Genomic DNA, 15,889 nt, shown 5'->3' on the forward strand with positions numbered 1-15,889 from the left:
AATATGAATTAAATAAGATAATCTTTGGAAAATCTTTGCCAGAGAAACTAGCTTAAGAAAATATTCCATAACCATGGGTCATATAAACTAGTGACATCAGTTGTTATGGCACTTTACATGCGTTAAAATCATTAGGTTTGGACCCAAGGAAAAGAAAACAGCATCCTTTTGTATTTAAAATATATATGACAGCATCATTTTGTGTTTAAAATATATATCCCCTCCACATTACCATTGAATAAAACCACTAGTTCTTTGACAAGGCTATTTCAGTTGTTACTCCAACTGGTCTTCCTGCTGTTACCTCAACCCATCTTACTGCTGCCTTATCAAGTATAGCTGTGAGTTTATCACTACCTACTTAAAACATACACGAACAGATTAAACAAAAATAGAAAACGAGTAAGAACAAGCCAACAACAACAAACTCTTCAATGGTTCTAAAGAAAGACACCAACAATTGGTACTAGACAGCACCCACACCACCAATCATACTCCCCTTATTGAAACCTTGCTGTCCTGGCCCTACTTCAGTCAATGTTCATGACTGTATCTCACCTCTCTCATTCTTCTCACCCCATCTTTCCATTCCCACAATACATATGAGCTCATGTCTGGTGAGGGAGCTGAGGAGAGAGAAGACTTGGTTAACAGCTTTACAGGGTGGCTTGGTTCTTAGTGGTCTTCCCTGCTTACCCAAAAAGCAGAATTCGTAGAAACTGGAGAAGCCAGAATAAAGCAAAAACTTGAACATTGTTCCTCAACGGGTTTTTCGTTGAGCTGAAAACCTAAAGACTCCTCCATCCGTAGAAAGGTCTTAGGAGAACTGGACAGTGTACAGCTTGGTGGTGTATTATGTAACTAAAGACACAGTAATGCCTGTTTTCTCTACTGAAGTTATCTAAAGCTGGAGGTGTGTTGCTGGAAAACAGTGTGGTGTTTGCTGCAGGCTGAGATGAGGACTGCGATGTGCTACCACCACAGCTCTAACAGGGCACAGAAGAGGACCTCAGCAGAAGACTACAGGGTTCTCCATGGAGCAGCACAGAGGGTGAACAAAGGCAGGTGTCATGCTACCCATGTAGCTCCTGGCCAGTAGTGGTGACATCCCAAATAAAAAAAAAGGGCAGGAAGCATAGATCAACAGACCTGGCTTCCCCTCTCTTAACAGACCAAGAAAAGCTGTTCAATACACAAGAAAATAACACACACACCGTCTCCACGGTATCTCAGGGCAGACATACCTTCCTAAACCCACATCTGCACAGGAACAAAATTGGAGCTGAAGAACAAAAGAGTAAGCTGCACCCTTCTTACTTCTGGTCTCTAGAGCTGGGATTCTTAACTAACGATGGAAGGTGAAACAGTGAGATATGAAGTGGATATAAGATTAAAGTTTCCATCAGGACTGAATTTTAATAACTGAAAGGACTGGAAAGTGATGCAGTCTACTCAAGGTATTAAGAGATGGAAAATAGAGATTTAACAGAGCATAATTAAAAGCAGATTTTGGAGAAAATTAAAACTGACCCATATATTATACTCCACTGAGATGAAACATCTCAAAAATAGGTTTCAAAGACTGGGGTGAATTTTAGGTAAGGCTTATAATGAAACATCTGACTCGGCATTATAGTTAGCTTTTCTGTCACCCATCTCGGCAGGTTTGTGGAGAAAAAAAGAATTTGGATGCTATTTTAAGGCAAGGGGAGGGAGAGTAACAGATATCCTTTTTATAGCTCTGGGGAAGGCTGAAGTCAAGGTCAAGGGGTCTGTGAATACTGTGTTAGGAACAAGCAGAAAAGTGAGTTGGTGTAAGCACCCTAGCAAAAGTGAGAGTCAGTCCACTTCAAAGAAAAGCCAGGTTCTCTGACACGACATGTTTTAGTCATGTGTTTGATTCTGAATAACAGTTATTTTCTCACTGCAACAAACAAACAAACAAACAAACAACTCGTGTTTTTGTATGTTTATGTGAATGTGTTTTAATAGTAGCTGATGGCTTTCCATGAAAAACTTTTGGATTATTACTTTTCTTGTTATACTACAGTATTGATTATTTGGGGCTATACAACTCATGCATTTTAATGGGTACAATACCACTTGTATGAAAGGAACTTTACCCCGTTTACATATCAAATCATAGGTAAAGTAACAGCAGATATGTTTGGTGTCTAAAGTTTCTCTTGTTCGGTGACAAAACTGTTTATATTTTAATATCTCAAGATAATCTCAAATATAAGAATAAAAATAAAAATCAGCATCAAATAGTCTCATACTGTCTCTATAGGAAAAGTTGATTAGATTGTTGCTTAACATAGCTACTTTCGAAGAGAGTCCTGCAATGAACATAGGAGTTGCCTCTAATTTGCTCTCACTTCCTCTCGTCACTAATCCAACGGTCAAAGGAGAATGTCTAACTTGCTTTGAAAACCAACATCAGAAATCTCTAAAACCCCTATTCCTATATTTAATCTATTGCTGGATATTATTCCCTCTTGCTAATTCCACTACTCTTTTTAGTTTTACCTATTACAATCACTTTTTCGTGTTATAGTTATTCCCCAGATGCCATTTCAAAGGGTAACAAATGTTATGTTACTTTTATTGTCCCCATGGCTCCAACACTTCCCAAGGCATTTCCAGCTCAAAGAAAACAGATACTCACAGTGTAGTTCTTCGCAGAAAAGGTAGAATAGAAATGAATGTTATTAACCTCTGTAGAACACAGTATGTCTCAGCTTTCACACTGGTAGTTCCTCCTGTGAAACTCAACTGGCCTTTCAGAAACCCACCGGGTCTTCTGATAAACCCATGTGCAGGCCAGATGTATCTGTCTCTTGATGCTACCATATAAAACTATATTTTCCTTATAGACTAAGATCATCTATCATGACAATACCTTTTCACGAGGAAAAATTAATTATTAAGTATAACTGCTTTATCTCTGGCTTCTTAGGCATACTGTGTCTTTCAGGCTAACGAACATATGAAACTTCTCACAAGAGGAGAGTAATCCTATTATGAGATGATTTTCTATTCCCATTACTTGCATAATCACAAGGCCCATAGCGATAGAAACTAAGGAATGTTTTGTGGGATGCTGATTCAAAAATGTCAACAGTTAATCAAAGCTACCTGTTACACTAATTGTATTGATTTTCTTTTCAACCTCAGAGACAAAGCTTCTCATATCACTTGGACATCTGGTAAAATTATTGTTGACATTCTCGGATTATAGGAATATGTATTCCGCATGGCTAGAAAAGTCCTAATTGTGATGACTGGGATAAAGTTGTGCTTATTTAGTCTCCAGCTTATTTGGTCTACTTTTCCTTGCTTGCCCAACTGAGCTGGCATTAGCAGGAGAACAAAGAGACCTACAGACCATTTCAATGATACCGGGCATCCTGAGCAATTTTAAATGCATTTTTGTTAAGTCGCCTTGCTCCTCAAGTGTCTGAATACCTTTTGCAGGTTGTTTTGTTCTTTTTACCTTGATAAGGACCATTCTGTGACAAAATTATGGCACACGGTCGTCAAAGCAAAACTACAGCTCACTTTCTTAATCATACAGGCAAGAAAAGAAATGCAATAAGCTATGTTTAGTGCAGAAAACAGGGCTAAAAATTAAGAGAATCAACATTTCAACTTTTGGTTGAGGATCAGTACAAATAAATTTAAAAACAGAAAGTGTGAGACAAATATCACGAGTCAGTTTTATTTTGCTTTAACACCATAATAGCTGTTTTCGATATTTACTTAACCTTTGTCTCCTCTGTATTGTTTCCGGACTTACCTGCAGTTGGAGTGGGCCTAAGCCTGGTGTTGCTGCGGCAGCAGCTGCCATGGTAGTTGGGATCAGCTGAACAGGGTAAGGGTCACCTAAGTAAGAGAATAATAGAGGCGTCAGCACCTTTTATCTACTCTCCACCTGCAAATTAAACTCATGCATTCACTCTTTCCAAAAGCCTTCTTTTGTGTGCCTTGCTGAGGCCTAATGAAAAGCTCTATTGTGCAGCCTTTTACTAACACTCTTTTCACAATTCTGGCTGAGAGAGGAATGTGAATAAAAGGCACAAGCAATTAAGGCGGAAACCTCATCCTTTTTTCATGATGTATTTAGGAAAATGGGAGGGAAAGTGAGCATTGATCAGAGGGCTGCACTTTATAACACACACGCGCGTGCACACACACACAATTTTAATACGAGCACAGTAACTCCTCAGCAAATTTACAGTATTATTATAAAAGGAATTTAACTTACTTTTATTTTAATGAATTAAACTCCAAAGATTTAAACAAAGTAGCTTATCTTTGAAATGCTATGTTACTGTCTTGATTCAAATAATCTCTTAAAGAATATCTTATGGACAAATTAACAATGAAGAAAATATTTTATGTGTTTTTCAAGTTATATGAAACGTTGACATCTTTGTTATCCAGGGATAAATGTTTACAAAACTATATTGTAATGAAAATGGAAAATAGATCGCTTCCCCCCTAAAGTTTTTTATCTATTAAAAATACATAGCAATTCAAAATTAATCCTGAAGTTTTATTGTTATATGACCTGTAAAAATATAGGCACACACACAAACATACAGAGAAGCACATAGAGAAGATTAGTCTGCTTATTTTTGATGCAAATCAAGGGGCTTTTCTTAATGAGTAAAGAGGTACAATAGTTGCATAGGGCCCAGTGACTTGCTAAGAAATAAAAGTAATGTACATTATTTGTTATCTGACACATGACCATAGCAAATAACTAAAAATAATAGAATAATTCTGTAATACACAAAACATTTTGTAGAAATCTAATTTATAAAAAATGTGTTGAATACTATATACATGAAAAATATAACTTAAAATAACTCAGTTAATATAGCCATTCAAAAACATTTGTCGAGTAACTGCTATGTATTAAGCACTCTCCTCTTGCATCTATTTTTATATTTATTCCCACCCCCCCCCCCCCCCCCCCCTCTCCCCCCCCCCCCCCCCCCCCCCCCCCCCCCCCTCCCCCCCCCCCCGCACTAGACATAAAGCTTTGGAAAAGATTAATATGCAGATGTGAATTTACTGGGAATTTAATGAAGCTTAAACTTTGGGCTTTTGGAAATGGCCTCTTGCAGTATGTTCACTATATATTTTTATATTTGTCATATATTTTTATATTTATCAGTTTTTGTAATTTGTTGTGATTTCTTGTTATAAATGAATATTCACTTTTGTACCTAAGTGTGTGTGTGTGTGTGTGTGTGCCTCAGTACATAAAATTTTTGCATTTTTATTCTAAAGAGAGTCTGCCAGGTTATTTTTTAGGCTTCAAAATAGCTGGATCTACCTCTGCGGATCTGGCCTTCCAAAAGCTTACAGTTTAATGGGAGAAAAAGATAATTAAATGATTAGTATCAAATATAATGGCAGTTAAGACAATGAAGTAGATAATGCTGTGGACTGTACTGTGGATGTCCCAAACCTAGTCTAATAGGTTAAACACAGCCTCCAGGAAAAGGTTATGTTTAAGCTGAAACTTGAGTTAAATTATAGTTACCTAGACAAAGAAGGGAAGAAAGAATGTTCCAGGCAGGGAGACAATTTTCATGAAGAATCAAATGGAAGTGTTAGTCATAACCCAGTCCCTGTATTGCTGAAGTACAGAGAGCAGGTAGGGAATGAGATCAATGGATTGGGGAGGGAGTCACATGCCAGATTATGTATGATTTTTGTAAATATTAAATGATCTAAACTTTATCCTATAGGGTAAAGGAAATCATGAACGTGGAAAACAGATGGGTGGAATAAAATCACTTGAGTTGGAGGTTGAGAGCTGTAATCAACTAGTAAACGGATGCAGAAATCTGTATAACAGGTAATAATGGTCAGACTAGGGTGGTGACATGGGGATGGAGAGTGAGGCAGGGACTCAAGTGATATTTAAATGGTATAACTGGTAAAACCTAATGACTGTTACATATGAGAGTAAGAGAAGATTCAAGGATGACTTCCAGGTTTTTCACTAAAACAACTGATTGACATGTGGTGGTATATACTGGGTTAGTAAACACCGATTAGAAGCAAGACTGCCAAGTGGGGCCTAAAGGGTGTTGCTGGGGGGAACGAACAAAGAGTTCTGTTTTAGATATTTTCAGTTTGAAATTATGATTAGATATCTAAGTTGAGGTATGTATTAGACACTCTTGATAAACATGTTAAAATTTTAGGGGAAAAGCCCTTACAGGAGACATAGACTTGAGAGTGGTTAGTATGTATCTGGAATTTAAGCTGTAAGCCTTGATGAGACCACTTAAGAGTTAATCGTAGATAAAAAAGAGGTCCAAAAAATTGGACTGTGGGATGTACTAACATTTATAGTCAGGGAGATAGGTAACTTGCAGAACAGACTGAGAAGAAATGTAAATTTGGTATTCCAGAAGCCAAGTAAAGAAAGACTTCCAGACAGTGATCATTTTTTTTCAGTGCTGGATTTAATAATGTGGACATCACTGGCAACTGCAACAATGGCGGTTTCAGTGGAGTGGAGGTTGAAAAAGCCCAATCAGAAAAAGTTTGATCAAGAGAGGATGATCGAAAGAAAGGAACTGGAGGCAGGAAGTGCAGACCCTTGCTTTTCAATGCAAGATTCTAGATGAGGAGCATTAGCATCACCTAGGAGTTTCTTGGAAATGTACATTTTTAGAACCCACCCTAAAGCTACTGTGCAGGCAGCCCCTAAGATAGAACCTCCAATGACTCCCACTCCCTGGTATTTATGTCCCATGTAATCCTCTCCCTTTCAGTGTGGCCTGGATCTGGTAATTGCCTTCTAATGCCCAGAATATGGCTACAGTAATGATATTTTACTTTTGAGATTAAGTTACAAAATATTTTGGCTGTCTTGGTTGCCCTTACCCTCTCTGTTGGAGCAAGCAGCTAGGCTGTGAGCTGCTCTATGGAAAGACTCACATAGCAAAGGACAGATGTTTTTGGCCAATAGCAAGCAAAGAAATGGGGCATACCAACAGTTAATGAAGGGAGCTTGGAACAGATTCTCCCCAGGCCAAGCCTAGAGATGACTGCAATCAAGGCCAGTACCTTGACTACAGGGGGAAAGATCCTGAGCCAGAGGTACCCAGCATGGCTGTGTCCAAATAAATGTTTGTTGTTTTAAGGCACAACAGTTTTAGGCTAATTTATTGAAGTAGGAAACATGTGACATCTGAATCAGAATTTAAATTTTAACAAGAGCCCTAGATTATTTGTATGCATATTAGAGTCTGAGAAGTGCTAGAACAGACAATTACACTGAGGTGTTTTACAGTAGCTAGTGAAAGTTGTGTGATCAAGCAAACTTTATGAGAAGGTACATATGTGGAAAAATTAGCATACCATGCTCGTATGCTAATGAGAAAGATTCAGTAAATAGAGCAAAAACCTATGATACAGGAGAGAGAAGGGACAACCAATATTACATGATGATGCTTTATCATTTCATATTTTTAATATTTAATCTCCAAAACACTATCCAATTTTATAACAGGACATTTAGATATTTAAAAGCTAAATTCATGCAAACTAGTTAAAATTGTAAATACTATTATAGTAAGACAATTAGAATTGACAATTTAAATGCTTAAAACTACGTAATTCATTTGTATTCTTAGGATACATCATCTTAAAATTAACAAAAGCAAAATTGTAGAGACTGTGGTACTCTTCACAGTGAAAATTCATTTTATATTATTTATTTTCCCTGTTGTAAATTAACCAGTTCATAAGCACTTTAACATTTCTCATGAACAGAATTCTGCTAGCTGCTGTGAGACAAAACAAAACTTGGTCTGTATTTACTGTATTTCTGTCTTTTCTAATTAAGTGCTTATTTGAATAATGTTGACCATCATCAATAGATATTATAGGCGGTAAGGGAGAACTAATCTAGGCTTGGCTTCAATCTTAAGGGAATAGTTAAAGAAGAAAATAAGAGTGAGCTTGGCCTTGAAAATGTGCAGGTGGAGGGGAGGAGAGACGTTTCAGGTAGGGTGAAATGCATCAAAGCAGGAGTATGACATGCTAAAGGAATGTAGAGAAAAAAGTTTAAATAACAGGTGATAGAATAAAGTAGAGGGAAAAGAGATTGAAGACAAGGAGTTGGGAAACTTTTAATACTCCAATCTTGAGATCTGGATATGAAAAGGCAATGGACAAGAAATGAAACTTTAAGAAGCATTATTAAAGAGGTTAAGTAGTAGGAAGTATTAAAGATCACCTGATTCTCCATCCTAGAGACAAAGACATATTCCTAAATTTGTTTGTGACGTATTCCTACATTTGTTTAACTCCTAAATTTAGCAAAACACCTGCAGATGTTTGGGACACTTTTGCTTTACTGGCATCTAATTATTAATATCAAATTATATATACATTTAAAGCTCATTACTTGCAATACAGATTATTCCATAAAATTTTAAAATATGCATTATGTTAGAATCTATTTATTTCCTAAATTAATGAATGTGTATCAATGAAATTAACATTATCTTTCTTTTGGATATGTACAGATATGTAAATAGCTATTTTGTTTTACTCATGCTATATTGTATGTGTGTAAATGTATGTATACACAGGAATACTTTGGAGATATTGTAAGTTTGGTTCCAACTACCACAATAAAGCAAGTATCACAATAAAGCAAGTTATGCACACTTTTTTTTGTTTCACAGTGCATATAAAAGTCACGTTCAGACAAAACTATAGTCTATTAAGTGTGCAATAGCATTATGTCTAAAAAATATACACACCTTAATAAAAAATACTTTATTGCTAAAAAAATGCTATCATCTGAGCCTACAATGAGTTGTAATCTTTTTGCTGGTTAAAGGCCTTGCCTTGATGTTGATGGCTGCTGACTGATCTGGATGGTGGCTGTTGAAGGTTAGGGTGGCTGTGGGAATGGGAATTCCCTTCCTTTTCTTCTTTCTCTTTTTTTTTTTTTTTTTTTTTTTTTTGAGACAGGGTCTGGCTCTGTTGCCCAGGGTGGAGTGCAGTGGCACAAACATTACTCACTGCAGCCTTGACCTCCCGGGCTCAGGCAATCTTCTCACCTCAGTCTCTTGGGTAGCCGGGACCACATGCCCATACCACTCCAACCAGCTAATTTTTTGTAAAGACACGGTTTTGTAATATTGACCAGGCTGGACTTGAACTCCTGGGTTCAAGCAATACACCCGCCTTGGCCTCCCAAAATGCTGGGATTATAGGCATGAGCCTCCGTGCCTGGTGGGAATTTCTTCAAATGAGACAACAATGAAGTTTGCAGCATTGATTGACTCTTCCTTTCACAAAAGATCTCTCTGTAGCATGTGATGCTAACTGATAACACTTATCTACAGCAGAACTTCTTTCAGCTTTGAAGTTCCATCAAATCCTGCCACTGCTTCATCAACTACGTTTATTTAATGTTCTCAACCCTTTGTTGTCATTTCAATAATGCTCACGTCATCTTCACCAGGAAAAGAATTCATTTCAAGAAACCATTTTCTTTGCTCATTCATAAGAAGAAACTCCTCACCCATTCAAGTTTTATCATGAGATTGCAGCAACTTAGTCACACTTCAGGCCCCATTTCTAATTCTAGTTCTACTGCTATTTCCAGCACATCTGCAATTATTTCCACCACATCTGCAATTATTTCCTCCACTGATGTCTCGAACCCCTCAAAGTCATCCAAGAGGGGTAAAATCGAATTCTTTCAAAATCCTGTTAATGTTTGTATTTTGACCTCCTCCCATCAATCATTAATGTTCTTAATAGCATTTACAATTGTAAATCTTTTCTAGAAGTTTTTCACTAATTACTTTTTTCCAGAGCCATCAGAGGAGTCTCTATGGCAGTGAGAGACTTATGAAATGTATTTCTGAAACAATAGGGCTTGGAAGTCAAAATTACTCCTTGACTCGTTGGCTGTAGAACAAGTGTTGTGTTAGCAGGCATGAAACAACATCCATCTCCTGGTACACTACCATCAGAGTTCTTGGGTGACTGCGTGCAACTGTCAATAAGCAGTAATATTTTGAAAGAAATGTTTTTTCTGAGCTGTGGGTCTCATTAGTGGGCTTAAAATATTCAGTAAATCACGCTGTAAGTAGATGTGCTGTCATCCAGGATTTTGCTGTTCCATTTATAGAGCACAGGAAAGGTAGATGTAGCTTAATTCTTAAAAAAAAAACTAAGATTTTCAAAATGGTAAATGAGCTTTGGCTTCAACTTAATTCACCAGCTGCAGTAGCTCCTAAGAGTCAGCTTGTCCTTTGAAGCCAGGCATTGATGTGTCCTCTCTAGCTATGAAAGTCCTGGATGGCATCTTCTTCCAGTAAAAGGCTGCTTTATCTACCTTGAAAATCTGTTGGTTAGTGTAGCCACTTTTGCATCAATGACCTTAGCCAAATCTTCTGGATAACTTGCTGCAGCTTCTACATCAGCACTTGCTGCTTTATCTTGCACTTTTATGTTAGGTAGATGGCTTTCTGAACCAACCTCCCCAACATCAAACTTTTCTTCTGCAGCTTTCTCATCTCTCTCAGCCTTCATAGAATTGAAGAGAGTTACAGGTCCTTGCTCTGGATTAGGCTTTGGCTTAAGGGAATGTTGTGGCTGGTCTGATCTTCTCTCAATTACTCAAACTTCCTGTAACTCAACAATAAGGCTGTTTCACTTTCTTATTATTTGTGTGTTCACTGGCATAGCACTTTTAATTTCTTTCAATAACTTTTCCTTTGCATTTGCAACTTGTCTGTCTGGTGCAAGACGCCTAGCTTTCAGCCTACCCCAACTTATGACACAGCTTCTTCACCAAGCTCAATCATTTCTAGCTTCTTATTTAAAGTGACGGATGTGGGACTCTTCTTTTCACTTGAACACTCAGAGGCCATTGTTGGGTTATTAATTGGCCTAATTTCAACATGGTTGTGTTTCAGGAAATAGAGAGGCCCATGGAGAGGAAGGAAGAGAGGAGAATGACCAGTTTGTGAAGCAGTCAGAACACAAACATTTTTTACGCTTCCCATCTTATGTGGGTGCAGTTTATGGCATCCCAAAACCATTAAAACTGTAAGATCAAAGATCACTGATCACAGATCAGCATAACATATAATAATTACCAAGTTTGAAATATTGCAAAAATTATCAAAATATGACAAAGAGACATGAAGCGAGCACATGCTGTTGGAAAAATGCTGCTGACAGACTTGCTCTATGCAGAATTGCTATAAACCTTCAATTTGTAAAAAATGCAATCTGCACGAAACACACTAAAGCGAAGCACAATAAAATGAGGTATTCCTGTATGTGAAAGTTTATATAAGCTAAATAATTTTTATATGTGTTGTGGGTTGAATTATGCCTGCCTACAAGTTGATATGTTCAAGTTGTTACTACTCGTTCTCCAGAATGTGACTATATTTAAAAATAGACCCTTTAAAGAGGTAATTTAAGATAAAATTAAGTCATATGCATGGGACTTAACCAAATATGTCTGGTGTTCTTATAAGCAGAACAGATTAGGACACAAACAAAATAGAGTCTGGTATGACCAGGTGTGGACATAGAGAGAAGGTGGTCATCTACAGGCTGCAAAGAGAGGTATCAGAAAAAACGACCCTGCCGACACTCTGCTCTCAGCTCTATAGCATACAGAGCTGTGAAAAAATAAGTTTCTGTTGTTCAAGCCACTCAGTCTGTGGTATTTTGTTATAGCAGCCGTAACAAATTTATGTTTTATGTTTGCCATATACGGCCTTATGTCAATATATTTGGTGTTTAAGTGAATTGGGGAAAACAAAAGACTGGCAGCAGGAATTTAAAAGACTACTACAGTTATTATGTATCTTTAATCATATATAGTTTCAAATATAGAAATATAACCGATATATCGACTAATTTCAAAAGGTTTTTGTCTAACAGCACTATGCTCTTTCAACGATGTTCACCCAACACATAAGCACGATTAACTTAGAGCATGTCTCTACCTTGTTACCATTTTTTCAAGCCAAGATTACTTTGGTTGAAGTATGCTCCAAGTTATAACAAAGCAAATACAAATAAAATACCTGTGAAAATTTTCAATACAGTCATTTAACTCTCAATTTGAAAAATTCAAAATATATTACATGGATGTGTCAGTGTTCTACAGTGGACACAGAATCTACAAAGCTTCACAAACAAGGTCGGGGTAATTTTTAATGGCAAAGGAAAAATACAGAAGCTGCTGTAAAAAAAAAGAGTTTTTATTGAAGTAAATACTGTCATCTATTTGTGCCATTCCTCAATTAACTGTACTAAAAAAAAATTACAACAGGTTTATTTTGTAAATACCTCATGAAGTTCATACTTAGTAAAAAAATCATATAATGGAAAACTTTGACTTTTAAAGTTCAACCATGTGTAAGTTATTCAAATTGACTTTCAAGTAGTTAAAAGTAATTTCTTCTACTCTTCTCTACGTTTTAACCATTTGAACAATTTTTCCCTAAGCCTTTCCAAAATTAATTTGCTTCTTATTTCAAGACCAAGCAAGGAAATTCCAGCTCAAAACCAAAATATTTCAAAAAGCTAAAAAGTATACTGAGGCATGTTAGTCTATTGTTTTCAGAATATAACATAGCTTACAGTGTCTACTGACACAAATGATACAGCTCATATTAACTCTTTAAAAGCATTCAATTGCACCATTATTATAGTTATGCATATTTAGATATTAATTATCTCCAGTCATACTATGAAGAATTCATCTCTATACTATATAACACAGCCTAAGAAAAACAATTTTTCCAACAAGTTTATTTAGGATGAAGAAAAATGTGAAATGCAGATGTGGTTTTAACAAGAGTCAACAACACACACTATTTCATCTACTGAACTAATACAAAAGTTTTGGACAGTTTTATGGCATTATCTTCACTGAAATGTGGAGACTCATTCCTTTATTAGCCTTTCATTTCTTTTTGTTTGTTTTTGTTTTGCCTCCTTGACAAACATCAGATTGCCTTCTCTAGGTGCTGGGAAATATGAAAATTAACCCCTTCTCTGACATACACACATACGATCCTGTCCCAGTCTTAATCAAGTGAGGAGGATTCACCATGTAAACTAATCCAAATATACAATAAGCAAAGTAGAAGAGTGTCAAAGTTATTCTGGAAACCTGCAAGAAAGAACTCAACCTGAAAGAGACTCGACAGTCAAGGAACTGTATTTACTGAGGTGTCTCTTAAAAGATGGCCACTATCACTACCAAATTATACTTCGGGACCATTTTACTACCTCCTTTCCATGTATTATAAATGGTAGAGGGTCAACAGTAAGCACACACCCTTTCAGTGCAATGAAGATTGCTCCTATTTCAAAACCTTCTCAGATTGGTACTGAAAGTACCCTGTTCTTACCACTCTCATTTCCAGGTGGAGTAGGCCTTGTAGAAGTCTAAGACAAAATGAAGTTAGTAAGGACACTGTAGATGGAACTTTGGAAGAAAACTGCTTTCTTTCATCTCATGTTGCTTTCTTTCATGTCATGGGCTGATAGAGAAATTGGTGGGTACCTTCTACTTGGGGGAGCCCCCTGCCATTCACAGAACTAACAATAACAACTATCCTATATTTATGCCTACATCCAGGGATATTTTCATTACCCTCAGTGTTTCTGATGCAGAATGGGAATGGGGAACTATTCAGCTAAAGAAGCAAGTAGAGCTCATATCTTGAAGAGCCTTATGTTTTCCTTTGAAGGCAACGTTAAGTCACTGAAAGGTTTTAAGCAGGAAAGTAGTATTTTTTGTTACTATTTGTGTTCCAGATATATCAGTTTTGTGGCAAGGCATAGAACGATTCGAAGAAGGAGAGACTGGAGATAGATATGTTAAAAACTATTGCAGTAAATCAGTGAAGGAGAGCAGAGAATAGCTTTGGGAGACAGACTTGATAACTGATTTGATGAAGTAAAAGAAAAGAAAATATGTGAGAATTTTTTTTAATGTTTGAAGTTTTATTTTGGCATATGATTTAAGAAATATTGTTTCCGTAAATATTTAATTATTCCCACATCCTTTTTGAATAATTACTTGTTTTCCCACTGACTTGAAATGTGGGAAGCTATTACTTGTTGACTTTTGGCACTCTGTTGAAAATATTTTACATATACGTATACACATATATACAAATATGTAAATGTATAAAATTACTTTTAATCTTCACAACAACTCATTAGGGTAGAAATTATTATTCCTATTCTATAAAATTTTTAAAGCTGCTCAGGATTGTCCCAAGGTTAATCATTACTAGAGTCCTTACTATTTTAATAAGGAAAACATTAAATTGTAGAACACATAGACTACTTTTAAAGCATTATGCAAATGTACACTTCAATTTTCATAACATATTCACCTAATTTTCATTCAATTAACATGTATCCAACTTTTACTATGTGGAGAACACGAAGCACTAAAAGGTACAATCCTTGCCTTCAAAACACTTTCAGTTATGAAAATAAGACATATAAATACGGAAAGTGAAATGAATCAAAACTATACAATTGGAATCAAATGAATATAGGCAGTAATTACCACAGAAAGGAATTTATACAAGTTGGATTACTGGGGAAAGAATCAGTGGAGGGGCTGAGATTGAGTTAGGCCTTGAATATAAAATACAAAGTAGAAAAGATGAGAGAAGCCTATGAGCTGAAATGCCTGCCATAGAGTAGATGCTCAATAAAAAAATGAGCCCCAAAGTAAGAGGTACAACAGGATCACAGAAATGACTAAGCAAAATTCTTCAAGAATCAGTCTGTAGTTGAACCCATTTCACCTAGTAGCAAAAAATATTTAGAAGGTTGATTACAGTCTATCGATGACCTCAAATACCAAAGTAAGAAATTTGTACATAATTATGTCTTTAAATATATGCAAAATTACCTCCTATCCTAAAAAACAATGAACTCTCTAGAATATAAAACCTCTTCTAAAACCACCATCTATTTTCTATCATCTAAATTGTTAAAAACTAGTAATAATCTTAAATCCTTCTCCTACACTTTAGTCCTCAATCAATATATTTTTGGGGAAAAACTTTATAAATCTACTAATGACCTCTGAATTGCCAAATTTTAATCAACATACATCTGCAATAGCTGACTCTGTTAATGATTCTCTCCTTTTCTAATTATATCTATACATTCTCTTGGCTTTTCTTAAAACAGCTGTCCTGGTTCTCCTTATACTTTATTCATGCCGACTTTATTATCTGTTTCTGCAATAGGCTGTTCCACCTTCCTTCATCTATCCCTTCCTTAAATATTGGTACTCCTTGGGGTCTAATCCTTTGCACTTGGTTTTTCTCCTTCTATTCACTTTATCTGAATGATCTTATCCAATCTCACGGTTCAGCAACCATATACAAACTAATATATTCCAAATCAGTGACTGTAGCCTAGACCTCTTCTACTGTTTTTTTGAGCAATTCTCCCTAGCTGTCCCACAATAAGCTCCATCTTCGCATGTACAAAATGTAATTTATCATTTCTTCCAAAAGCTGCTTCTACTCCTGGTGTTCTTATATCACTTAGTGACACTCAGTCACCCAGACTATAAATATGAAAGTAACCTTGATTTCTCCATCCCTTTTACCCTCCATGGCCAATAAATCATGAAGATCTTTTCCTTTAAACTCCTAGGTCTACATTTCTTTCTATTATAAGAGCTTCTCAATCAGTCGCCCAGGCTCTAGTCCTCTGCTAATGAAATTCATTCTCTGTCTAGTTTCCAGTAGCATTCAATCAGTCAATCTGTAGTATTCATTCCTTGTATTTAAAGTATTGTAAGTATTTATTAATG

The 15,889-nt window shown here is 36.3% G+C and overlaps 1 protein-coding gene across 19 annotated transcripts in view; it reads right to left on the bottom strand.

The window, feature by feature from the left end:
* SOX5 (SRY-box transcription factor 5) overlaps positions 1–15,889 on the bottom strand; it is a 1,034,891-nt gene that overhangs the window by 108,822 nt on the left and 910,180 nt on the right. For all 19 annotated transcript variants that reach the window (XM_050746696.1, XM_050746702.1, XM_050746700.1 and 16 more), the window contains one exon: positions 3,800–3,885. In XM_050746696.1, the coding sequence (XP_050602653.1) occupies positions 3,800–3,885 (86 nt within the window). The remainder of the gene's footprint in view (positions 1–3,799; positions 3,886–15,889) is intronic.

This window comes from Macaca thibetana, chromosome 11 (assembly GCF_024542745.1).
Source record: "Macaca thibetana thibetana isolate TM-01 chromosome 11, ASM2454274v1, whole genome shotgun sequence".
NCBI classification, from domain to species: Eukaryota; Metazoa; Chordata; class Mammalia; order Primates; family Cercopithecidae; genus Macaca; species Macaca thibetana.